Source organism: Ornithodoros turicata, chromosome 1, assembly GCF_037126465.1.
Source record: "Ornithodoros turicata isolate Travis chromosome 1, ASM3712646v1, whole genome shotgun sequence".
Classification (NCBI taxonomy): Eukaryota; Metazoa; Arthropoda; class Arachnida; order Ixodida; family Argasidae; genus Ornithodoros; species Ornithodoros turicata.
Window position 1 is genome coordinate 5,671,752 of NC_088201.1, and position 25,451 is coordinate 5,697,202.

General features: G+C 44.7%; 2 protein-coding genes across 5 annotated transcripts; one reads left to right on the top strand and one right to left on the bottom strand.

Annotated features, from left to right (window-relative positions):
- Positions 1 to 4,402: 4,402 nt before the first annotated feature.
- Positions 4,403 to 18,574, bottom strand: LOC135377379 (nucleotide exchange factor SIL1-like). 3 transcript variants are annotated; one of them, XM_064609742.1, is made up of 8 exons: positions 18,486 to 18,574; positions 16,329 to 16,588; positions 15,594 to 15,778; positions 12,839 to 13,015; positions 10,094 to 10,215; positions 9,025 to 9,227; positions 5,839 to 5,950; positions 4,403 to 4,812 (listed from the first exon to the last, which is right to left on the bottom strand). In XM_064609742.1, the coding sequence occupies exons 2-8, from the start codon at positions 16,522 to 16,524 to the stop codon at positions 4,515 to 4,517; spliced, it is 1,293 nt and encodes a 430-aa protein (XP_064465812.1). In that variant the 5' UTR covers positions 16,525 to 16,588; positions 18,486 to 18,574; the 3' UTR covers positions 4,403 to 4,514. The 3 variants fall into 3 exon arrangements, with proteins under 3 accessions (XP_064465812.1, XP_064465811.1, XP_064465810.1); XM_064609741.1 differs by lacking the exon at positions 18,486 to 18,574 and adding an exon at positions 17,646 to 17,745; XM_064609740.1 differs by lacking the exon at positions 18,486 to 18,574 and adding an exon at positions 17,266 to 17,572.
- LOC135377380 (peroxisome proliferator-activated receptor gamma coactivator-related protein 1-like) lies at positions 17,749 to 25,243 on the top strand. Of its 2 annotated transcripts, none has more exons than XM_064609743.1 (7): positions 17,749 to 17,875; positions 19,377 to 19,706; positions 21,257 to 21,559; positions 22,573 to 22,694; positions 22,752 to 22,810; positions 22,892 to 22,978; positions 23,708 to 25,243. In XM_064609743.1, exons 1-7 carry the CDS (start codon positions 17,864 to 17,866, stop codon positions 23,839 to 23,841), a joined length of 1,047 nt encoding a protein of 348 aa, XP_064465813.1. In that variant the 5' UTR covers positions 17,749 to 17,863; the 3' UTR covers positions 23,842 to 25,243. The 2 variants fall into 2 exon arrangements, with proteins under 2 accessions (XP_064465813.1, XP_064465815.1); XM_064609745.1 differs by lacking the exon at positions 17,749 to 17,875 and adding an exon at positions 17,963 to 18,233.
- The last annotated feature ends 208 nt before the right edge of the window (positions 25,244 to 25,451 follow it).

A 25,451-nucleotide genomic window follows, 5' to 3' on the forward strand; every position in this document is an offset into this window, starting at 1 on the left:
TCAGAATCTTCCCAGGAAGTATCTCAAAAACACTTTCAGTATGGTTTTAGGAGCGAAACGGGATATCTTATAGTGAGGAATTATATCTACTTATTTTGTGAAGTGATCAGCGCACATTTTTACCCACAGGGACGCGCACAGGACGTACCTAGATGACTCTTGACGGAAAATCCGCGATTATCATCCTCAGGACGTTCTGGGGATTCATATCGAAGGACGAGGACACGATGACACTTTGGGGACATCCTGAGGACCGTGTGCGTTCTTTGGGTTGCTCCGCTGGTAGCATTGGACGACCTCTAATGTTGCTTATGCCAAGAACGTTCATCCTCGCATTACTTCTGCTATAATACTATACTATTTCTTAGGTCGTTTTTATAAGGAGTTTTTCGGATTCGTATGGACTGCAAGCTAGGAGTATATCGAAGGCTTATTATAGGCATAAACACAAAGCATATACCCCCCCCCCCCCACCCCATAACTCATACAGCATAAGTGCTTTCCAAGCTAAAGTTTCTTCAACTATATGAAATTTGCCCTCCATAACAGTTTGTGGCCTTCAAAATCCATATCCAGCTTGGGAGCGGGTGGTGTTCGGCGGGCCCATTTTTCTCGAAAGCTACGAAAACATTGGTTTCTGTTTTTGACAGGAAAAAAATGTCAGGGTTAATATTATTTTGCATAAATGCGTGGGGTGTGCATTCAGAGTCTTTTCGGGTAAAGAGGAGAGAGACACGGTGACACTGTTGGCTATACGGCACCCTCTCCGCTCCACTTTAGTAATGGTGGCTGTTACAAAAGACGTACTACATATTCGCCGAAAGTAAGACGTAATTTGGTATGATATTCAAATAGGCACCTAGCAGCCCATCGAGCATGACAGAGAGGGTGTTTGAATAGCGGATTTGAGCAAATTACAATAGAGGGCGTCGGAGGGTCGGGGATGGAGCAGTGTTCTCACACGGATATCGAGAGCGGGGAAATGACAGTAATTGCATGCAGACGATAGCTCGTAGCAGAAGCGCAACTATATTCAACCGAGCATAAAATGCACCGAGCATAATCGGGGCTTGCTTTGTTCTTTGCCTCTTCTCTTTTCAAGATAAAAAACTTAAACAAACAAATGTGAAGCAAGGGGGGGGGGGGAAGGAAGGCGTCAACCGCAGTGTCTGGTTGTCGGATGCGGGCTCTCGAAAAAGTCGTCTGCTGCGGGATGCGCAATGTGGTTAGACCCATGGCTAAAAAAAGCGGGCACTAAAAAGGCGCTAGATTGGTTTCTGAAAAAAAAAAAAGAAAAGAAAATGAAAAGTTCGCCAGTAGGAATTTTTAATGGTTCAAGGGCCACAGAACCAAATGTTAGTAAAAGCCGAATAGGAACGAGAGCCAAATAATTTCCTAATAATCAAATTTCAGTTGTAGATTAGGCGCAAGCAGGAACGTTGTTACAACGCTAGGACTTGCGCAGCATTTTCATCTTACTGATCAACCGAGCGGAAAAAACTGGCGCTAGGGTCTGTAAATCGGACTCGTCTTCCCCGTTTGGTTCGAAAACTCCCTATGCTGTACTGTCCCTATTACATCCTGTACTGTCAAACTTGGGTTCTAGGACCACAGTCATGCAGATGATCGTACCGTGCATTTGTCCAAAAATCGCTTGAAAGTGACTGTTCAATGCATATATTGCGCGCATATACGAGCTAAAATGCGTGCGGGCACGCAAACTCAATGTGGATCATCAAGAACCATTTGCGCCCAACTCAATTCAAGCGAGGTATTCTGCTTTTTTCGTCTAAGGTTTTCACCGTTGGGTGCTAGGTGTTCATTGAGCTTCGTGAGACAAGGTGCTAGTCTTTTTTCTTTGTCGGTCGTGTGATTACGCACCTCAATGTTGAAATGCCGTCCATAATGAACCTGTACTCTAATGTACTGTGTTCTAACGTAATAACATGTACATATAAAACGGGAAAGCTGCGCAAAGATGTCACCATTGTGCCACGATTCTTTCCGTGTCTAAGAAAAATTCCTGATGTGGAACCTTCACCAAGCATACCTTACCTCACGTTACCTGGTTTGTCCGCGTATCACGATAGTCACCTCTGTAGCTGGCGACCACAAGCGAGTAACACCTAAAGAGAGAGCACAAACAATGTCTTTTTCTCTCTCACTCCTTCTTCATAGAATGTATGGCACCAGGAGCTCGTGTATTCCTGCTGACTCCTATACCGATGACAGGAACTGCTAACGTGAGGCCCGTAAGTATTTTGCTAAAACTGACATTCGAAAAGCGCGGCTGTGGAGAGCATACCGCCGGCCTAACCCAAGCACTCGACAGATGGCCCCACATGTCAGCTCTGGCTGGCTAGGGAGAAGCCGCAGCAACCCATGGAGCCATGGAGGCTCCCTAGCTCTGGCTAGGGAGCTAGGATTCAGCCACCCTAGCTCTAGCTGTGGCCAATTATGATTTCTCCAGTGGGAGGTGTTTAAAAAAAACTGCTTTTAACGCACATAAGTCAGGTTAAGTGGCATTTTTTTTTTCTTTTACGACCGAGTTCCGAAACAGATTTGATTTGAGGCTACTCCATAAATGGTTTGCTGTGCAAGCGCTAGGTGGCATAGCAGTTAGGAAGGAAACTTTTCCGAAAATTCATTTCATTTAAAGTCCCGAGGGGGCTACTGTAGGGCAACAGGAGAGGGGTACCAACAGCAAATGGCAATATAACGGAGAACACATATTGAAACGAATGTGAAACAATGTCAATTATACAAGGGGGGAGAACAAAAAATAAATCCCCAAGAGCATCATGAAAATGGTCAATGGATTTCTTTTGAAGGGTTACTCCATTGTATTACAGTGCGTGGGTACGAGTATATGTAACTGGACCTTTTTCACATTCGCGTCGTATCCTATAGCGGCTCTCCAGCGAATCACCCTCAGCACGCTGAGGCAACGAGCTAGCGGGGTGTCCCCACTGGCAGGGATTTTCCCAGCATTCCCTAATGCCCCCAAACAAAATCTCGCAAACCCCCCCCCCCTACCAAATGCCTGCCAGAGGCTAAAAAAGTCAGAAAAGCAGCAAATATGGGTGTCAACACCATCTACTGAATATGGAGAAAAACCTTGTCCAGCGCACCCACCCAAGGTCACACATGCGCCTAAGCAGTTGTGAAAAGGCCACCTTATGATCACCTAATGATCTCTGTTTAATTCGGGGTTTTCGGGCAAAAGTGAGCTAGCAGCATGGGAGGCAATCGTCATTAAAAGCCATTCTATTATTTAAAAATCCTGAAAAGAGCGCATACATTGAAATACCCATCACCAAATTTCTATGCAAATGAGCCGAAACCGTATATATACAGGGTGTTTCACCTAAAGTGATAAAAAGTTTTAACTGTCGACATATTCGCCGGAAGATTGTGGGACTTTCGGCAATTACTTTCTGGAATCTTTTGCCACCATTTAGGAAGGCTTTGGACAATTTTTAATTGAGGGATTTCTTTTTCAATCGGACTTTGAAAATTGACACGCCAACCTCACCTTTCCCCCCCCCCCCCCCCATAAATATGAAGTTATCCACGGTTAATCGCAGACCCAACAAAAACTATGCACAGTATGGCAACAGAAATAGTCGAAAAAAATTAGTAAAACCGCTGCTTTAACCCCGCCTGCTTTATTGTCGCAAAAAAGCGCGCGCGAAATGGGCGTCTAGACGACGAAGTGTCCCCGCCTTCATTTCTTTTGTTTTCTTTGTGATAAGACGGACGTCACCAGCATCAAGGTCAAAGCGGGGGACATAAAGGTAAAACAAGAGGCGGGAACACTTAATCCACTTGCCGCACCTTCCGCGCGCGCTTTTTGCGACATTTGGAGAATTGGACAATTTTGAGATGAGATGTTAGGTAACGTTAGCCAAGATTGGATGGGGCACACTGTCCAGATGGGGTGGCATTTATTCTCCTGTGCCAATATTTGCAGAAAGTAAGAGAAGCAACCTTCAGATTATACTTCGGGACAAGTCAGCTCCACTCACCAATCCATGGACATCTGCGATTAGCTCTGGCAGGCACATGGCACTTTCGAGTAACAACGTGATGTACCCGCAGTGTTACTTGTACAGTACACTGACCACGTTGTGAAAACATCCTTCGGAGACTATGTACTTCGAGCACATTTGAATGCTGTAAATAAAATACTAAGGTCCAGTAGAACAATAGTCCCTGTTGACAATATCCCCACCTGAGGCCTTTGCTCTAACTTACGTTCACCGTATCTTCCACTTTTTGACCTTTAACCCTCATGTTGTCTCGGAGTACAGTGTACACCCGCAACCGCACACACACACTAGTTTACGCATACACACGCCTCTAAGAAACCAATTTCAGCGTTACCGCTCCTGCACTGAAGTCGCGCCGATAGTGAAAATTTATTGGCCAAATTCAGTCCCGAGGCTTGCATTCACACGTGAACAGTTCAGCTACTCTCTGGAAGTGTCACCAGCTCAAAGCCCTCATGGTCTTCACAGTTCTTCTTTGGCCTGCACGGTCAAAGTCCGCAACAGCTGCTCAACTGTCGCGAGTAGCCCTTCAAAGTACGGGCTTCCGCCGCCGTCCGCACTCAGTTCTTCGGCCGCTTTGTGTCGGTACGCTTCGACTAGTTTCTTGAGCTGGGGCACCGTCTCGCGAAACTGTACCCTGCACGGTTCGACGAGGGCCAGCATAGCTCGAACCACCTTTTCTTGCGTGTCCAGTTCGGGACTGTGGAGTAGTGGACCGACCCGGCTGCATATACCGTGAAGGCGAATGCTTGCCAGCAACCTGTTTTTTTCAGAAAAAGGGAGACAGAAAGAAATACGCTTATGAGTGAGTACCATATTTTTCCGTAGTGTTACGCGCTTTCTTTTCTAACAAAACCGAAATGTTCTGTTTGTCACGAGGATTACTGCAAGCGTAGTAGCGACTGAGGAGAATGAAACGCAACACTGGACCAGTTGTATATTCTGGTTAGAAGATGGCGTCAGAACAGTGCTTTTCCCAAACTCTGCTACCCGGCTTTTTGATTTGAGTGGATGAACAGAAGTTACAAAAAACTGACGCTGAATTTTAATTTGGCAGTTAGCATAGCCTGCACGCACTAGCTGCGCTAGAAGAAATTCTGAGTTTAGAATCTTAGAATTTTTGGTAGTAGCAATCCAAATACAGTGAGAAAAATGCAAATGAACCAACTGGCAGTGATGGCCACTAACTACTTCTACAGTAGTTTAACTATAACTAGTAACTACTTTGTGATGGAGTAGTTTAACTAGTAGTTCAACTACTTTTCAGGGGAGGTAGTTAAAACTACTTCTTTAACTACTGCAATGTATTTTAACTACCTCTATAACTACTGCAATGTATTTTAACTACCTCTATAACCGTTGTCCATCAACACCAATCCCATTCTGTAGTGTCCTTGGACACCTAAATACGAATCGCAAGCAGTGAAAAAAGTGAAGATTTAGTACACGCACGGCACAACTGCTCTGCACCTCCGTTCTTACCAAACGAGTAACTCAAGGTAAAAGTCGGAAGCACAATCGTGCCGTAAAGCTTGCGGCAAAATCGGAAGTAGTTGGCACCTGCAGTAACGTAACTACTGTAGTCGAAATAGTAGTTTAACTAGTAGTTGCCACTACATTTCTGCACGTAGTTGATAACTACTTTTTAACTACAATCAGGTAGTTTAACTAATAGTTTAACTACATGTAGTTAACTACTGGCCATCACTGCCAACTGGTATGGAAGGATCCAAAGCAATACGACAGCCATCAGACAGGTGTTTAACCAAGTACTGTGGCAACTCACTCTGTGTGGGTGCTATCCTTTATGACGCTTTGCTCTTCAACCAAATCATGCAGAAGAATTAGTGCCTTGAGAGCAAGCTTCGATCCCACATAGTCACCTCTGAAATCTATTCCTGGAAATGAAAATGTAGTGGTGCTTATACTAGTATTGTGAAGCAATATGATAGGATACATCATTGCAGACCTCAGTTATGTTACATTTGCTCTCGGCTTAGATTTTGCGCACTTCAAGAGGAAGAGACTCTCATCATTGCTGTTCTAATTTCAGAATTCTCCTTCGAGAAAAACTGAGCGGGGCCAAGGTTCTACTAAATCTATTTCTTGGCAATTTCATTAATTTACAGCACACTGAAGGGAGTAAAAATTTCTCACAAATGTGCCCACAACTGCAGCATGCATTGTCATGTGGTATTATTTGTTTTGCTGACTCTTGTTTTGGACAAAAAAAATAAAATTACACAAAGCGGAGCTTGTTGGAAACACTTCGTTTTGGGTGTTTTCTCAAGGAAGCCTACAACTTTCCAATTAACATTTCGGCCCTTAAACTGATATTTTAAAAGTTAGCTAGTTCATCTTGTCTAATGAATTGATTAGGCTCGAGGGATAAATACCAGCAACTATGATATGCATCTGCTAACAACACTTAGTAGGTTTTATTCGAGTAGAGTACTCTTCTTTTTTTTTTTTAATTTTGGGGCATGTTAGTTGGGACACTGCAAACAAGGTGTTTTCATAATGTGTCATAAGAATATATTTAAAAATTTTAGAGCTGCGCAAATATTCGAAACGAATAGTCAATGCTATTCGAACAGTATTCACAGGCAATTTTGAGTATTTGAAATTCCAATATTTGTCTAATATTTCTGAAACATAGTGTTATGCTTCGTTGGCACACTTTCATGTCAGCATTGTGGCCCGAGACCGAGGCAGACGCGAAAATTTGCATACAGTGACGGCACGTTGTCCAGTAGCGACGCGTTGGATTTTATGCTGACCCAAAGCATAATCTGTTCGATCGTCACAGTCATCCTCATGTTTCGGATGGTGGAATGCGTCATGCGAACTTGCAAAGTGCCGTACTTTCACACGTATAAGCCGCACCCGCAGATAAGTCGCAGGACCCGTTTCTAGGAGAGTTTTGAAAATTTTCAGGCAGATAAGCTGCAGGACCCGTTTCTAGGAACGTTTTGAAAATTTTCAGGCAGATAAGCCACAGGACCCGTTTCTAGGAACGTTTGGAAAATTTTCAGGCAGATAAGCCGCACCGCAGATAAGCCGCAGGACCCATTTCTAGGAACGTTTTGAAAATTTTCAGGCAGATAAGCCGCACTCGCAGATGAGCCACGGGCAATACGCCGCGACTGATTTGTACCACAAAGGAGACCATAGAGAGGGCAATAAACACTGTGGTCCATACTCCAGGGTCGGCATGGTGCACAAGAAAGGAGGTCAAGTGTGGTTCTGGTGTTCTACCAAGATCAGACTGCGCCCATGGATCGATGGGTCAGTGGCCTTCCAGAAGACACGGATCACTGTCACCACCTTAGTTAAAGCTGCTCGGGGGGAAGGGCACCAGGAAGGTCAGTCTACTCGAATGTGGACGCGCCCCTGTTACGTATTGTTCGTGCAACGGCAGGGCGGTGCTGTTCCAGAGGTACTGTCGGCCCTTTCGATCAAGCCATTGTATGGGGCAAATACAGAGGAGAAATAGTTATCAGATAAGCCGCGCCGGTGGATAAGCTGCAGAGCACCCGCGAGAAAAAGAAAAAAAAATCCCGCATAAGCCGCGGCTGACACGCGTGAAATTATGGTGGTTTGTTAACCAAAAGCTGCAGCGTAGCGTAGTGAGTGGGCAACATTGACTTCGTTTACTCGCACTATCGCGGTGTTGGTACAGAATGTGGAGACATCAAATGGGCTACTTCCCAAGTGCAAAGAAATCCGCTGGAAACAACCGATACTGTGAAGCCCAGGCCGATTCCTACGCGAAGAAAGGCTGTCAGACCCGCTGAAGTTGCAAAAATGATCGCTATCAACCGTTGTCGGTCGTCAAAGATCGCGGATTTCGTGAACTAATGGCTGGGGCTGTCTCGGATACGCTCCACCTTGGAGAACAGCACTCTCCTGGGTTACTACTATACCGAAGCGAAAGGAAGAATTTACGAAAATGGTTACAGAAGGCTTCTGAAGGCATTGAAAGCGTCTCTTTCACATTGGAGATGTTTGAGCCACATCGTAGCCAAGTGAGCAGCTCTACTCCTGGTCTGCAAGCACCCATTTGCGGAGAGCTTCAGCCAGCCCATATGTACAAAGACTGGCATTTCTGCATGACAATTCTTAGTTGTGCTCACAATATGGTCTTATACGGGTCCACACGAAGCACACTTTCACAAGTGACTGGAAGGTTTTCTGTGCTCTTACATTATCGGTGCCAATAAATGTATTCACAACTTCCAGAGTTCCATACAGTGACAGAGGGACATACGTATTAGCACTTTGTAAAAGTACAGAAAGTACAAATGCAAGCAAATAAACTAAACGATGCACACCCAGCAATGTAATGTGTGTTCCAATACCTGAAGTAAGTGGGCTTATTTTTCTAATCATATTTCATCTTGACTGGGAAGCTTTAGGCTCCCCCATTAGGAGTAGCAGTTCCCCAATGAGTACAAAGTTACAAAATTTTTCAGAGAGAGATATTTGAAATATTTGAATTGGGCTTTTTGGGAATGCTCAAATTGGATTTGAAAGTGAAATAAACAATTCGAAATGCACTGTCTGTAAGATATTTGTGTTTGATTCCATTTTGAAAGTTTGCTATTTGTGCAGCCTTAAAAAATTTACTTGTCTGAAAATTATGGGATCAACAGAATTATTCTGCAGGGAACTTTTGTCACCTATCAAATTTTAATTAAAAGAAGTTAAATTTCTTGAATAAAACTCTGAAATTTGCCAAATGAAAGTAACATTTTCCCAGATCCACCACAAAATATACTACCTAGTGCTATGGTAACAGATGATTAAAAAAAAAAAAGGTTCTGTGGCACATTAGGCGAAACACCCTGTTATGTGTCACGCGGCATTCTTTCTAAACACATATTTCATTTTGTGACAGTAAACCTTCACTTAGTTGTTCCCAAATATATGCCATACGGCAGACACCGACAAGAAAACACTTGTCACCCACCTGCGGGCCCCATGAGTGCAGCCACTACGCTGAGCCCACCCTGTGCCAGGAACTGCGACTGCGCTTGGGGGAAATTCCTCACCAGGCAGGAAAGAGCAAAGAATGAAGTGGAACGAACACGTTGCGAGGCATCCAGTGCCGCGAGCCGCAACAGGGCAGGCAATAGGTCCGCTTCTAGCACTCTGCTCTGGACATCCGGATTGCTAAATGACAGTCCAGTCAACAGGTAGTCAAACAAAAGTGCAACTGCAATAGCGGAGCAGCTGTAAAACACAAATCGGCCTGTGTGCGACTGCGTACAAGACAAACTATATGGGCTGGAATCAAGAAGCAGCTCTCATAGTACCCTTTTCCAAGAACCATTCGCACGCATAGATTGTTTCAGGTATTCGTTTTTTCCACGCACTATTCGCGATTGGAATTTGTTGCCACAGGCCATACATAATGTAACCAAATTACAGCAGTTTGCTGACGGGATCACCTGAGTCTGACCAAATGTTTCACTCTCTTGTATTTGTATGCATGTGCTTGCAGGTGTGTCTATGTGTGTCTATTCTGAGTGCCAATTTTTTGAATGAAATGATATGGCCCACCTTACTTGAACCCTTTGATGGGCTAAATAAAATAAAATAAATAAATAAATGCCGAGATGATTTTGCCCCCACTGCTAACACCCACCATTTTTTGGCTTACTTTGTTGCTGTCACTGTGTTTATTGCTGGTGTCACAACAACACTGCGGCACCAAGCCTGGAGCTGATTGCTCTATGCGAGGAAACTCTCCTTTTTTCTTTAGCTGCATGCATCACTTCTAGAAGCGAATCTGCACTACGTAAATTGACTCTTACCTTACGTGCAGACACATACACAAAGCACTTTCCAGCTTTGCGATTGCATAAACTCACAAAGCTTGAAAGTTCATCGTGCAGGTCCCTAGCCAGAATTTTCGTACTTCCGAGCTCATCCCAGAATGCACAGCTTCAGACTTACGTGAGAGGTCGAAAAAAAACCGAAACTGCGGCCAGATTCTGCGAGTTACTCGAGTGATGTAATTAACGTCTCTCCCTTACCCCTGTACTGCAGAGCCCAGCGTAGATGCCACAAGCGCTCGCACCTCGTCGATGGTTGCGTTCAGGTCCGGAGCCAAAGCCACCAATCCACCCATTCTAATGAAATCCCGCGCTGCATCGTACTGTCAGCAGAAACGAGACCACTAGGTATCAAGTTATATTCCCCGTTCAACACGGCCGTTCAACCGTGACGCCTGAGGCTGCAAAACCTTCCCTTTTCAGAGCAGCTTATCACAATCCCTCGAATCAGTTCAAAACCGAGCGGCTCGTTTTATCTTCAGTGACTATTCTCCGCACAGCAGTGTTTCCCTCATGAAGAAAAAGGCTGCGCTCGCTTTGCTGTCTGAGCGTCGCAAGATCGCGTCTATCACACTTTTTCACAAGATTTTCCACAGCAAGGCATTACACACAGATATGCTACAGTGTGCATATTACAGTTCTTCGCGCCTTGACCATCCTAATAAAATAATGAGGCCATTTTGCAAGCACGACTTTTACCAGGAATCTTTCTTGCCTCGTTCGATACGACACTGGAATGATCTTGACCATGATATTGCAACCATTACTAATCCTGTTTCATTCAAAAAGAGAATTGTTGATTTAATGGGCGATTTGAGCGTTTAGTGTCCACAACGTTTCTTAAGTTATACTGTATAATGTCCATTGTTTGTTTGTTTGTTTGTTGCTGTTAAGTTATAGGCAAAAATACTTATATTATGTTTTGTACGTTGCTACTATGCAACCCACGACTCCGTCATGTTATGCCTACGGGCCTTTGACGTATAATATATAAATAAATAAATAAATAAATAAATAAATAAAAACACTTTGCAAGCCTACAGCAGCGCGACTGAGTGTTTCAAATCGGTCTCAGGTCGCCATGTCTTTCGGAACGCTGCCCTTCACAGTAATCTAATTCTTCGCCGTCAACAATGACAGAAACACACTGATAGATTTGTCATTCTTTCCTCTGATGGATACTACTTGGTTATGTCAGTTTCGTGCGTATTTAGAGCTGCAGTCCAGACCCAAACCAAGGATTAAAAAGCACACACTTTCTTACGATGCTCAGAGACACTGCGCAAAATATGTCGATTAAATTTGCAGCCAATTATTTCCGAACTATAGGCAGCGCTGTCGCTGTCGCAGTGTCACTATCAGCAACTTTCGGTTTCTGTTCTGCCGGACAATCGAGCCACCGATTCCAGAGAGAATTTGTTGATTACATTTAATACATATCGAAACAGCCCTCAAGCACAGTTATCTTGGCCACACTGGCCCGTGACGTCCACAAAGGTGCAGTACGTCACGCTTACGTCAACATAAATCTAAGCTAGATGTGTAGCATGCCATTCGTTCTTCAAAAGCTACGACGATCTGCTAGATCAACGCATGCCTCACACTGGAGTACAACTCAAATCTCAAAACCAGTTGACACCTCCAGACCGTCCCTTGACGGTAATCTGTGTCTTATTCACTTCCTTTGCCTGTGGACTGCACATAGAATGCTCCATGGGCTACATGTTAAAGGGGCACTAAAATGAAAAACAACTTGTTCTCAAATGAAAGTCTCTGTTTCAATTAGTATAATGCACGCAAAATTAGTTCACATAGCGCTACTGTTGAAGAAAAACACAATGAAAACAGAGCAGTCTTTGATGGTAACCAATGGGATACTCAGGTAGCAAAGATTGGCGGCATCCAATCAGACAGCAGGAGAAGCGCGCGCATGTCTATTGTATATGTGTGGATTTGGAATGGGTCCGGTCATGGTGTTGTGTACATGTTCAATGCCCGGTATGATGCACATTGCCGCATTTTTTAATACCGATTTACTTAATTGTAGCCCACAACAGTAACCACAAATGTTCTAGTGACAACATTTATACCTTCACATCCTTCATGAGACAAACTACGTTTTTCGCCCGAACTGCTCCATGGCGTGGCACGTGCGTACACCCACGGCATGGACTAAAAGCACTGGGCATATACCCGATGCGCAAGCTGAAGCGCAATTTTGAAGCAATTTGAAGCTGAAGCAATTTTCACGAGTGACCTCAAAGCTCCCCTTGCTCCCCCGAGAAGCTCCCCCCCCCCTCTTGGTACGCCCATGCTTGAACCCCCCCCCCCCCCCCCCCTATATTTTAGATACAGGAGTACTCATCCAAGGAGGTGAAACTTCAAAACCATGAAAGAACTGATGTTCTGAGGCTGGAACAACATAGAAGGGACAAACACATACAAAGCCTCAATTTGCCTAAGAAATTAATGATGAAAGATGAAAGTCACTGAAAAGGTTAGCCAGCTGTAGGACTCGAACCCACATCTTCTGGATTGCCGGTCCAGGGCTCTACCAATTGAGCTAAGCTAACACGCCTTCTCAGCGACTTCCAGGGTGCGTCATCTGAAGGGACAAACCAGCCACTCTCTCTCACTCATCCTCCTTTCACTCTTACATTTTTGCTCACTCACACACACATTCATACGACATGAAAGGAGGATGATTCATGAAAGGAAGATGAGTGAGAGAGAGTGGCTGGTTTGTCCCTTCAGATGACGCACCCTGGAAGTTGCTGAATAGGCGTGTTAGCTTAGCTCAACTGGTAGAGCCCTGGACCGGCAATCCAGAAGATGTGGGTTCGAGTCCTACAGCTGGCTAACCTTTTCAGTGACTTTCATCTTTCTTCAAAACCATGACGACGCTTTTTCTCACACAGGGTATCCAACATAACTTGCGCTATTCACCTGATGCAAAATGAACTCCATATCTTGCAAGAGGGGAACCTTGCCTTCGGGGGTGGCATTCTGGTAGCGTGTCAGGAGGTTTTCGAGGAGTTCCGACTCTGACCTGGCCTCCAGCTTCAGGCTGCTCATCTCCTGCTTGATCTCTTCCATGCTACGATATACTGCAGAGACTCCAGGCTGCGGAAGCAAGGGACTCACTCACTTGCGAGCCATCATCACATTTCGAAGACCTCTTTGTCGCAACAACTACAAGTTCAACCTCAACAGAACAAACTCACCATAGAAAAAAAAGAAAAAGCTAAGTCGTAGCTACGTTGGATTTCATGCATGTGTTAAGGGGGGAATCACGTCTTCAGAAATCTATGGGTAATTTTCGTTCGCACAAGACACATGAACACTCTAAACTACCGTATTTACTTGCGTAATTTGCGCCATCGCATAATTTGCGCACCCCCACTTTTTCACTAAAAAAGTTGTGAAAATAAAACGACCAGAACACGTGGAGGGAACATACGCGTCAGCATTCCGCAAGCTTGCTTCACCTAACGCATGCGTGCTTTAGGAGAAGCTCGCTTTAGAAAAAGCGTGGAAAGCACGTGCTGGGCCTTTTTGAATCATCTCGCAAATTTTTACAGCATTGACCAAAAACGAAGAGAGAAAATCCTTACGACCGACTTCTTTCACTGACAGTTATAGAAAATGAACAGTCACTGTCTATTTTCTTGCCTAAATTTTTATTTTGGTGTAATTTTTTTTATACGAATTTCGGACGATACGAATGTCTTCCGCTACCCCGTGAGATTCCTATCACCGAGATTGTATTGTACTATTCACCTAAAGGACCATCTTTTAACAGATTTTGCACATTTTTCAAGTCGACTCGTTAATGCCTCGCGTAATTTGTGCACCCCCAACCTTCGCGTCATTTTTCAGTAAAAAAAGTGCGCAAATTATGCGAGTAAATACGGTATCATCGTAAGATTGGTACCGGCATGTTCTCTTAGCTTTTCTCTAGTCAATGACGTATTTTTTAGAAGACAAGGTTGAGCTGTTGATTTTTTCATAAATTAAAGTTTGGTTTGTCTCGAACGTGTGCTGCCATCTCGATAGAGTGTCGCAAACTAAAATATTTGCGAATTCGGGCTCAATGCAAATCGACGGATAGTCCTGGAATTCTACAAAATGTGTCATTGACAAGGGCAAAGCAAGGAGAACACGCCAGTGCTTCTGTTTTGACGATATTTTACGCCGTTTCTGAGCACCGTGCGAACAAACGTTCTCTATTGTCTTGCGCAGAAGTGATTCCCCCTTAACCTCCAACCTTTATCTGCATTGATACAGGCAGACCATTTCGAGTGCTAGGTAAAGTAAAAGTAAATATTTCAGTCACCCACGCGATCCCCACAGTCATCATAGATGCATGTGTCAAGACAGAAGAAACACGATATACTAAGTGGAGAATTCCAATACGTTTTTCTTGGGATGCTTCTTGAATGCTTCACAAGTTTGAGATAGCAGTGATCGGATCAATATTTTGCGGGTCTAAAAATAAATTCACATAAGGGCTTGCTGAATGGAAACTTGCTGAATCAATTTGATCTGCTGAATCAGTGAATATCATGGTGCAGAAAACTGGTTCCTCAAATCCAACTTATAAATTTTACGATGCCCGACAATCTCTCCTCAAAAGACGTTTGACTGTTCAAGTATATTTTCATTTAACCATCCATAAGCCTGATCCAATTATACGTGGCCAAATGGTGCCTAATATTTTCTTTGATTCTCCTATTTTTTCCTGGAGCAGATCTCAGTCTCTCTCTCTCTCTTTAGTTTTTCAATTGTGTCGCTGAATTTTTACGCGTCCCAATCTATCACCTGCTGTACACAGCATTCCCAGATTTTCTTACTTGATTTTCTAACTGCTCCTTGTTGTGTCCATCCTGTGCAGGTACCACTATACCACTTTACTGGGTACCTTCCAAGCTGTGCGCTAATACCAAGGCCCCCGCGGCTGTTCTTGTGCACAATATGGATAACACGCGTTGCTTTAGTATCATATCTGTCAGACAACCAAAACTTATATTTTTTTCTTTTCAGCAGTTCCACCGTATATAACAATCAACTTTATTTTAACGATGATCACTGGGATGCTTCATTGCTAGGCATGTGCAAATATTCGAATTTTCCGAATATTGAAGCGCATAATTCCGTAATCGATCCGATTTCTGAATCGAAGACAGAATTCTATACTCAATTTCGAATTCAATCAATGTTTCTTCTAAACCGAAAATGTTCAAAGAGTTCCGAAGCTAAGACAAAAAAAATCACGAGGGAGATTTTTAGCTTTTAAGTTGAGATGAGCCAATAAATTATTGCTGTGTCGTCTTCTGTGTCCGTGTCTCTTGATCTTCTTCATGGATCACATGGGAGGACATAAAACAAAGTGACCACTACTTCACATTCCCCCACCTATGACTATATTGTGTATACATGCTGTGCACATGTTTATATTCGTACATGTGTATCTGGCCATGTTATGAAACTGTTCGCTTCGTATCCGCTTTGGGTTTATAGCTATGTATTTGCTTTGGCTACGTATTGATCTGCTTCGGGTTTAAAATAATTATTCACACGTTTCTATTGATTGCCACAGCTTGTCACATTAATCTTAATTACATGCTCTACTTGAAAAAAAATACATAAAAAAAGTCCAAGACCACCAATAAAGTAAAGCTTTGCACAACAGCTGACTCACTTCATCTACATGGGGATCATCCCGTAGGTCTTTGATAAAATTTTTGAAGTCGTCAGACTCCAAGCGAACACGTTCCTTCTCTTTGGGTCCTTGTGGTTTCTTGGGCTCTTCGTTGAGAAGTCTGGCCTCCTTGCGCCCTGTAGTGAGGTCCATGCGTACGTGGAGACCAGGTGGCAGCACATCTCCTGCATGTGAGGAAACCAAAGTTTGACTCACATCTTGGCCGGAGGTGCTGCACGTCAGGGCTATAATACATATAGGATTCATATAGGATACATATAGGATAGGAATAAATATAGTGGTGCGTACATTGCGTGGTAAATACGTGCGTACATTAACCTTGGACACGGAGCTAGAAACACTTCCGGTTGTTCCTTTCTTCCTGGGGAATTTTACGACCAGAGAGTGTACACTGACTAATCCCCGAAAGAACAGGGTGTTCAAAGAGCTGACGACCAAAAACGTGTGGTGTACTGACCCACCTGACCGGGTTATAAGCATGCTGATAGTGCATTCAGGGTGAACGAACACATCAAAAGCTGCTTGCTACGGCCCAGGCAGACATGGGACACTATGACGTCGCTATCTGTCACGTGACGATAAGACGTCACTAATAACTGGGACAATGTACGATTCATTAGACTGAACTGAATGAACAGGTTCACTAAGCTGACCCATTTTGCCCGTCACTAGAGTGCTACTTGCAAATGTCCATTAAGTCTTTGTGTGAATCACCTGGTTTCACCTCCTTCCATTCCTTCTCTGGCTGGAATAAATGACTCGGCGGTGCATCAGAGGACGACTCATCATCCTGCTCAACCGTTGTCTCTTCTCCGTCGCCATTCGTGCCGCTCACTACTGTGAGTGCCTGCTGGTTGCAGAGGGCTTGATGAATCAGTAGCACCAGAAGCAATGTTAGCTTCATTGTCATTCACCACAGTAGTGCCGGAACCTTACTACACGCCAGGTGATTCTTTAGAGCTTTTTACATTATCCTGCAAAGTAAGATATAGATCTGTTAGTCATGTTCCCTGTCTTTGTAAGTGGCAAACCTTGGGGGGGGGGGGCACTACATGCTTCGACAATGAAGCCCAGCTCAAAGTGAGGGTCCCCCTGGTCTTTGTAGACATTGTCGCAGCAACAACTGTATAGAGATTTTTTGTGTGTGTCGGCTACAGAAATATAGTGAATCGTCGGGTCAATGACTGTGTTAACTCCCCTTTTTACGTGGCTTGTAAGATATGAAGAAAATAAATAAATAAAGAGCCTCAAAACGAGAACATGTTTCGAACTGTTATTGTTCTTCTTCTGGTCTGTCGTCCTGATGCTCTTGCTTTGACAGTGTGTAAAATTTAGCATGACAATACTGTAGCAGTAAGCAAGTAACGTACCTAACGCAAGGCAAAGTTTCAGAGTTCAATGTAATCTGTCAGTGGCACTAAAACAAAAACTTTTTCATGCTCAGGCGCGCAGCTAGAGGGGGTTCGGATGGTCCTGAATCCCTCCTAAATTTCTGTCGTCACAAAGTGCTGTAATTGCATTCATTTGACCCTAGGCAGTGTTGTAGCATCCTGTCCAAAACTTCTCAATAAACCCCTGTCAATAAAATCCTGGGTTTGCCCCTGTTCATGCTTCGCACCAAAATCTTTTTAAATGTCAATTTTTCACTTACATTAAGGTAATTCCAGCGCAAAGGTCAAGTTCACGAATTTTTAAGGAAACATTCTGCAGCAGAAGACCGCTCGTGCCGGCGTAAAATGCTACTTCTTTCTTTTTTTCCGCAAACGCATGGCTATCTCAAGTATAACATCTGTTCTTAGAACTGCGTACTGCGTAAGTTTCGTTCGTTGACGTACACGTCATGGCAACGATGAAATGAAAAACAAGAAAAAACGCAATAATAGACACTTCACGGGTACCATAACATACTAGTCGGACCTACAACTACAACGCCGTGATGTCGGCATGTTGGCCTCATGCCGAGTTTTTCGGACTGTAAAATGCAGAAAAAGGATGTTCATTGCTGTTTGATCAACTTCGATCAATTTTCACCTCTGCTTTATCCATCGCAACATCGTCAGATCATCAGGAATGAATCACCGCAAATTAAAAGAACAACAAAAATGTTTAAAAACACGGTTGCCATTGCCTCCTGGTGGGAGAATCGCGAAGCTGGGTTTGGGTGATAGGTGTGCACGTCAGGTTTGGTGAACACGTGGATGTTTTGCACAAAGTCGTCGTTATGACACACTTGGCAAGCTAGCAGAGTTATGGCACGCGAAGTAAGTATTTTGTCTCACTGTCTGTGCCATTTTGAGTACTTGTCGCGATACATTTCCCTCGGAAACGCGAGAAACTGCCATTCGCATTCAGCGGTGCCGGAACACGTGCAGCTTATGAAAGGCATACCAGGGTTTCACTGCGAAATCCTGTCTTGTCATGTTGCCCAGTCCCGTGTGACTGCATTAGCTAAGTATTACGTTCTCTCATGACCAGTTCAGGAGAGTTAAAACAATAGTAGGGATACCACGTGTCGCCGGTCTGTCTCCATATTGTGCACTTTGCCGACATACGAGCTGACTTTCCTTCTGCATCGTAAATAACGGATGTAGTGTTAATTTATTATTCTACATCGTACAGGTAATGTAACTTTGTCAGTCTTTGCAGCTTGCTATTACTTTGTCGCTACCCCGTTTGCTTTGGCAACCATTCATTCTTAGCATTGACCTCTGAGGAAAGAAATCGTTGGCAGTCGACGTTTAGTCTTTCCATTTTGCATTTACCGTGCATAAAAAATATCTATCACTTCTCCCAAGTCCAAAAGGCTCGTACGATTACTGCCGGCGTTGTCATAATTCCGTGATGACGTCTGGAACGCTTCACGCAACCTACTTGGGAAGACTTATCTTCGATATCTTGTCCATTGTGGTGTTTTACGTGTCTTTTGCACCTGGAAGGTTGGCGGGTCATAGTCCATAAAAGTGTTTTCACAGTGGCATTTCTAAACGCTAGGAAATGGACCGGAATCTTATGATCAGTGACGTCACATATCGGGGGAGGAGGGTCGGTGTAGTTCTTGAACAGCTGGGATGGGATTTCGAGGTGAAGATGGGAGCAGACAGCGGGGAAGTCGTTCTTGAAGAAATGTGCTTTTTATAAAAAAAAGTAGGTCGGGGGACTGCGCATCCTTCTAGCTACCTCCGTCCTCCCTTTTTTTTTTATGGTCTCAGCATTTGTGAGAAGTCACCCCCAGTCACGTGACCAATCTTCTGTTAACCCCCCCTCGTGCGCACAGTCACACGCTCGGCATGTTGTATTTTCACCTTGAGTTTTATGCGCATTGGACGTTTCATAAGTAGTACGCTCAGTCTGTAGAAAGTTAAGCTGAAACACTTTCTGCAAGACTGACAAAAAGAACCATTGGTTGCTAGTTTGAGCATAATTTTGAGACCATCAGCAGTAACTTCGACGTGATTTGCGTGAGCTTGCACAAGGATATGCTTATCAGACCAGCTTCTCAGCATTCCAGCTAGACCTCTTGGTGACTTGGGTCGGTAAATCTATAGCGCAGCTATGATAGCAGCAGGCCTTTTGGCTTGTGCAGCCAAAAGTGACGCCCAAATGACTAAAGTGGATGCTCTGAATGCCAGAATAGCGCAGCAATGTTGTGGCAGATGAGAAAATAGTGGAATGTGTACTCTTGTGTTATTAAATAACCGTACACAATGTCATGACCCTGTGGTGGTGATTTCTCTCTCTCTCTCTCTCTCTCTCTCTCTCTAGGAGTGGATGCGTCCGGCGGGCAAGGATGTTCTAATGCCCACAAACTGCAGAGACGTAGAGCAGATGTGTTTCGACCTCCTCTCCGGCCCGCTGCTCGAAGACGATGACAAGGACCTCCTGGATTCCCTCTTGGGTGGAGACTTGCTTCCGCTTCTGGACGGAGAAAATCTAGAACCCAGCGAGCCAATGTGCATCAGTCGAAAGCTCGAGAACGACACTTCCGCCGATGAAGAAGTTGATGTGGTGTCTGTGGACGAGGTCGTCACAAGCTCCCTGCCGGAGAAAAAGCACGAGCCACAGCGAGCGGGGCATGTACCTAGGAGTAGACAGGTGTGTGTGTGCGGCAGTGTTTTGCTCTAGTGTAGTTCGGGCTTGCCTAATCCCCTTTTGAAGCTTCGCAGGTATCTGGACACTGCAGGCAAATACCTAGACAGACATTGATTAAGCAAGGAAATCTTTAGGAAGAAAGGGTTATCAATCGATTGTGTTGTTTTTCTTTAATGGCTGGGCTGGATTCTTGTTGTGTTGGTTTTTGTTGTATATTCGGTCGATTTGGTTGTTTCTCCTTATCCAATTTGTGTGTTGGCCTAAATATCAGAAATACTGGAACATTTGAGTTATCAAGGTGTCGTTAGTTTTGTGGATCAATCTTCCCAGGTATCAGGTTTTCAATCGGCTTCCCGATACAACCAACCCAGCTTGGTGTCTCAAAAGAACTTGGCAGATTCCATGTGTCAATTTCCTATTGCTAGTGTTCTCAGCATTTTGATATTTTTTCTTCAGCAGGTGTTACCATTGGCATACCTGGCAATTGGGATGCTTGTTTTCCATGGCAGTCTGTTAATTTGGTGTTGTTCGTTCAAATGACAGAAGAGCCATATTTGGCCTTTCTTTCGGTTCATTTTTCAGATTATATTTATTTCGTGCAGTTGTAGGGAATCTTTTTTGTTCTCAATCATGATAGTGGGGCCACCAATCCAGTATTTGTTGCTTCCGCTGGCTGCCAGTTGACGGGCAACACCAGCTGGGTCCTGCCGACATTTTACCACAGGAGGTGTTTCACAGTACAAGTGGCAAAAACTATATTTTTGTGCACGCTGCTGGACGAGTGCTTTCTCTCCTGATGCACTCCCTGTTCACCCTCTCCACTTTGTTTCCGTTGTCCAGTCCCCTCTCCTTTGGGTCTCAACTCGCTGCTCCGCTATTTTTCGTGTTGAAAGGTGGCAACCCTGCATAGTGGCGACAGCTGTTAGGTATTATGTGGCTGTTCCTCGTTGCTTTGAGAGTTCAACAACCTTGTTGTACTATTTCTATAGTGTGTTGAATGCATGTCGTGTCATGCGGTATTTCGAGCAACATACGGTCACTGGCAGGGGCGGATTCAGGATTTTTCTGATGGTGGGGGGGGGGGGGGGGGGGAGACCCACCATGATCTAGGTCAATTAAACACTATGTGTAGACAGAAATTGAAGGTGGGGGTCAGGACATCCTGACACCCCCTCTAGATCCGCCCCTGATCACTGGCCATGGAGGAACATGATACGGTTCGCCCGCCTTATTTTGAGGTTGCGGGTTCAAACCCGGCTGTGCACACAACTTAATGGTTTGGTGCGTTTGGTGTCTTCTTCCGTGAAGGACATTAAATGTGGTGTGACTTATGCCGAGATTTCGGTGCAGGTTAAAGAACCCTCAGGTGTACAGAAGTAATCCACAAACCAGCCACTGTGTTGTCACTCAGGATCATTGATTGATTGATTGATTGATACCCTCAAGGCAGGGCAGGATCATAGTTTCCTTTTTCGCGTAAAACCTTGAATTATTAAATACATAATCAACATTTTGCTTTCTGCAATTCCTGATCGAGTACTCTATTCTTCTAGAAACCCGTTCGGCACCTGCCGCGCGCCATACCGCCTGTGTCCGAACGCCACCAAGCCCAGAAGCCACGTCGCACGTCCATTCTCATACAGACTCCCGGACGAGGGCGCGTCGCCTGTCCTGCTGCCACAGCCCTCGATCACGACTATTGTGGCGGGTCAGAGTCTCGAACCGATCTCAGGGTGCACAAAGGAATGCCACGTCGGGACTCATCCCGGTCGTCCTCGCGTAGTTCTTCAAGCAGTTCGTCCGATGACTCGATGCAGCGGAGGCCTCTCCCACCACGCAGGCAGCCCACGCCGAAGGTGGGTCTTCCTTTTTCATTCATGTTGCGCTCTGGTCTCTCATTATTCGTAGTGCCTGAAGTTTTCGGGAAATATTTTTTTCCTTCATTCGGGGGGGTAAAAATAGGGTAAAGAAACGTGTGCACTAAATTCGTGCAAATTCGGGTGAAAAAACTTCCAGTACACTAAATTCGGGGAGAAATTGGGCTCATTTATTCAAACTAACAGTAGCGGTGTGGTACAAACTGTGATGTAACTGCATTTCTCTGCCAAACAAGTAAGTTAGTGCATTCCTACAGACATCCCAGTGAGGGCAATTTGCCGGGTAAAAATCGGCTTTAACCCTAAAGAGGCAACCTTCAATTCGGGGAAGAATCGGGTAAAACCCTAAGACTACAGGCTCTAATTATTCGCCTGGGTACACAGAGAGATCGTAACTGAGAAATGACAATTGCAATATGGGAGTTGTCGAAAAAGCCAGGCAGCGAAGGGAATTAAACCACGCATCTCTCCTCTGTCATCTTTCGATAGACCTTTTGAAAAAAAGTGGCGCCACCTGTGGCGCCCGAGGTATCGTGGTAAATTGCGCCAGTTTCCTGTTTGCTGCTGCTGCCGGCACATGCGCAGACGACATGCAGATAGCAGACGCTCTGGTTGCATCTCTGTGTGAAAGTGACCGTTCGATTGGGTTTTTGTTTTAGAATTTGCCGGTTGTAACGGACGCGGAAGAGGTAGCAGGTGTTCTCGAGAGCAAGCGGGCGCTTTTCTCAAAAGGTCTATTGTTGACGCTCTTGGGCACCTTGAGGTTTGTTTGTCTGTTTGTGTTTCAGCCTTGGAACAGTTCTCAAGAGAGGGCAACGTCACCTTTTCGACGAGAAATCGCTCGCGAGTTTGATTGAGGAATATTCGGATTATGTTCCGGCAGAGTGATATTTTGCAATGTCCTAGCAAAGCAGGTGTCGGTCTGCCTTATTACGTGTTTGGCACTATCGGTAGAGCCGTGCAGTGATCATTCTGATTTCCACACATTACAGGAGGAGCGTAGAGTAGTGTACGTAGGAAACATCCCGGAAGGCACGACACGTTTCGACCTGCGGCAGCGTTTCGGAAGGTTTGGTGCCATAGAGGAAGTGAGCGTCCACTTTCGCGATAGAGGGTGAGTGCAGCCTGTGCCTTCTGTTGCGAGATGTCACTCACCTTGGGCCGCTTCTAGGGACAACTATGGCTTTGTGACTTTCGTGTCCAAGTCTGACGCTTACGAGGCGGTAGAACGTAAGTTCATTGCAAAGTGTTCTTTTTTAGTTTTTATTTTATTTTTTTTGAGCACGCAGCCATTGTCACAACTTATTGCAGATGGCAATGATGACGCTACACAACCACGCTACGACCTCTGCTTCGGAGGCAGACGACAGTTTTGTCGGTCAAATTGGGCGGACTTAGGTGAGTGAATGTCCTTTGTTTCTCTATTCGTGCGACGCAAGGTAGTGTTGGGAATTGAGAAGTGTTCTAGTAGATACCGTGTTGACCGTTTGGATGGCAGTGCTGTTTGTCCCGAACATGTAGACGGCACCACGGGACGATGGCCGTTCTTGGCTCAACAAATAAAGGCTGAAACATGTTACATACTTTATTGAAAGGCATTACAGTTTTGCACACTTGCATTTATATCTCTCTGGTTCGCTCACCTTGCCAAATTGTTCCTACCGACCATGATCTGCCTTTAGAGAATACTGATGGGCCAGCAAAGATTCCTTTTTGAGTTTGCAACCATGCTAAGACATGCTGTCAGTCTGTATCAGTGTAAGATGTGCACCACTTCCATTTTGCTACCCATTGTTCGTGGCAATATCTAAATTTGCCAACTGAGTTCAATTTTGATCATGCCCATCGGGCTGCACTTGACTGAAGCTACGACTGTGCACTATGGACATGGTGAAATATATTTTGGAGATTGGGTGCCCCTTTGCTGTTTATGATCCCATTGTCTTTGGGAAAAATATACATCTATAGTTTGCTAGCTCCACAACCTTTAGAGAATGCAAAATCGGACTACATCGTGGGGAACACATTGCACTTACAGCTGACATGCTTGAGCACTGCACGATGCCATGTTTCTGATGTTCACGGCACGTCCGCACAAGGTGCCAATGTTGTCTCTCTCTCTTTCAGACTCTCAAAACAACTATGAATCGACAGACCAAAGTAGACGTCACCGAGGTCCCGTAAAAAGGCAGAGAGACGGCAGCGACTTCGATTCGCTCCTGCGGGCCGCCAAGTCAAAATCGTGGGGCCGCAGGTATTGAGGATAGTGGAGCGTGCATCCCTCTTCAAGAACGTCGGGGTGGGGGGATGGCACATCTTGTCGCATCTGCTCAGGACTTATTCTAATGAAGGCTGTGTAACTTATTCGGTGACAGTGGATATGGACTGTGGTGCTTTGCGATTTTTTAGAGTATGTTTCAATTGTATATGTGTATATATATATATATCTAGGTGCTGCTGCTTTGTTCTCTAAGCATCTGTATGCTGTGAAAGCGTGCATGTCACAGTCAAACCTTGCCTGGTGCCATAGGATGAGCTTGATGGTGAAGTTTGTAGGTGGCTTCAGGTTTTAGTCTATATAGTATACAAGAAGAATTTGAGCATGTTGCTTCACTGCGGGGGTGGTGCTCTAGGCTCTGTACTGAATCGTGTAGCATAATGATTACCGCAAACGGCAGAATGATTGCATCACAGCAGCTCTGTTCTTGTTTTGGCTCAGATTCGGGTACCAGGAATGAATAGTGTGCTTCAATTGATGACGCAGGTGGTGCTGGTTTGTGTTTGCATGAACCTAGAGTTGGATATATTCTGTATAGCTTTGGTGACTGACGTTGATGATACTATTTTTTAAGAAATTGTCCGCGAGCCATAATAATGGGAGGCACTAACGTCATGCGGCAGTTACGATAATCAGCAGCGCCGCAGTGGTCGGTCCGTGGGTTACTTTTGCTCATGTGAGAACCTCCTCCTGGAGGGCACAAGTTGTAGGTGTTAAATGACATTAACGTTGTGGGTGGGTGGCCTCCGCAACAAACCTCAAATAATGGGTGCCGTGTGTGGAGTATGTGCATGGACTGTAGCATTGCTGATCACCGTACTTGTCTCTCGATGTAGAGCCCCAATTGTTATTTTGTCCCATATGTGTGATTTTGTTTTGTCCTTTCTCCATAAGATCCATTGCACTTTAAGGGTGAAGCACTTTGTCATAATTGTAAGAGGCAAGTGCCTTGAACCAAGTCTCTGCAAAGGTGCCAGATATAAAGGCATCATGATGGCTTGAAGAGTTCCCACCATGGTGGCTTATTCTGCATTTGTGTGACACCATCTTTTAGTTCCGGCAGTTATCTGTGAAGTAAGAAGTAATTTTATGAATGCAAATTGTTCCCAACATGAATAAGAGCCAGAACGCAGACTACCTTGTGATACGTGACGAAAGTGATTAAGCCCCGAGACAAGGAATACACAGACGATCACAATCACAAGTATGCCCGTGAGAACGTGCTTGCGACCATCGGAGTATTCCTTGTCTCTGGGATTTAATCATTTTAATCGCGTTCCCGACATTTACAGGCACAGTGGTTAGAGCTGGTGGTTTTCTGTGAGGCCTTGCTACAAAAATGTTGTAGCCGGAAGGCTGTTTTAAAATAGAGACTGATCAATCACTGTCAGTATTATGCTCCAATGCAAGTTGTGCATGCAATGCATGAATGTGAAAAAAAAAACTGTTTGAAGGCTGGCACAGAAAGAGGAGTATAGGACTCAACAGAATATGTCATGAAGTTCTTTGTTTTGAGGTCTTATTTGTGAGCTCCATAATGAAATGACATGAGCTTATTAGAAGAGATTGAGGCAGATGTGAATGGCTCTGTGT

Excerpts from the sequence above, each read along its gene's own strand:
- LOC135377379 (XM_064609742.1), bottom strand. The coding sequence starts at position 16,524 with ATGACAATGAAGCTAACATTGCTTCTGGTGCTACTGATTCATCAAGCC. Across the intron at positions 15,779-16,328 it reads ATGGAAGGAGGTGAAACCAG|GAGATGTGCTGCCACCTGGT; the intron begins GTGATTCACACA and ends CCTCACATGCAG. Across the intron at positions 4,813-5,838 it reads AAGGATAGCACCCACACAGA|GTTGCTGGCAAGCATTCGCC; the intron begins GTGAGTTGCCAC and ends TGAAAAAAACAG.
- LOC135377380 (XM_064609743.1), top strand. Across the intron at positions 22,811-22,891 it reads CGCTTACGAGGCGGTAGAAC|ATGGCAATGATGACGCTACA; the intron begins GTAAGTTCATTG and ends AACTTATTGCAG. Across the intron at positions 22,979-23,707 it reads GTCAAATTGGGCGGACTTAG|ACTCTCAAAACAACTATGAA; the intron begins GTGAGTGAATGT and ends TCTCTCTTTCAG.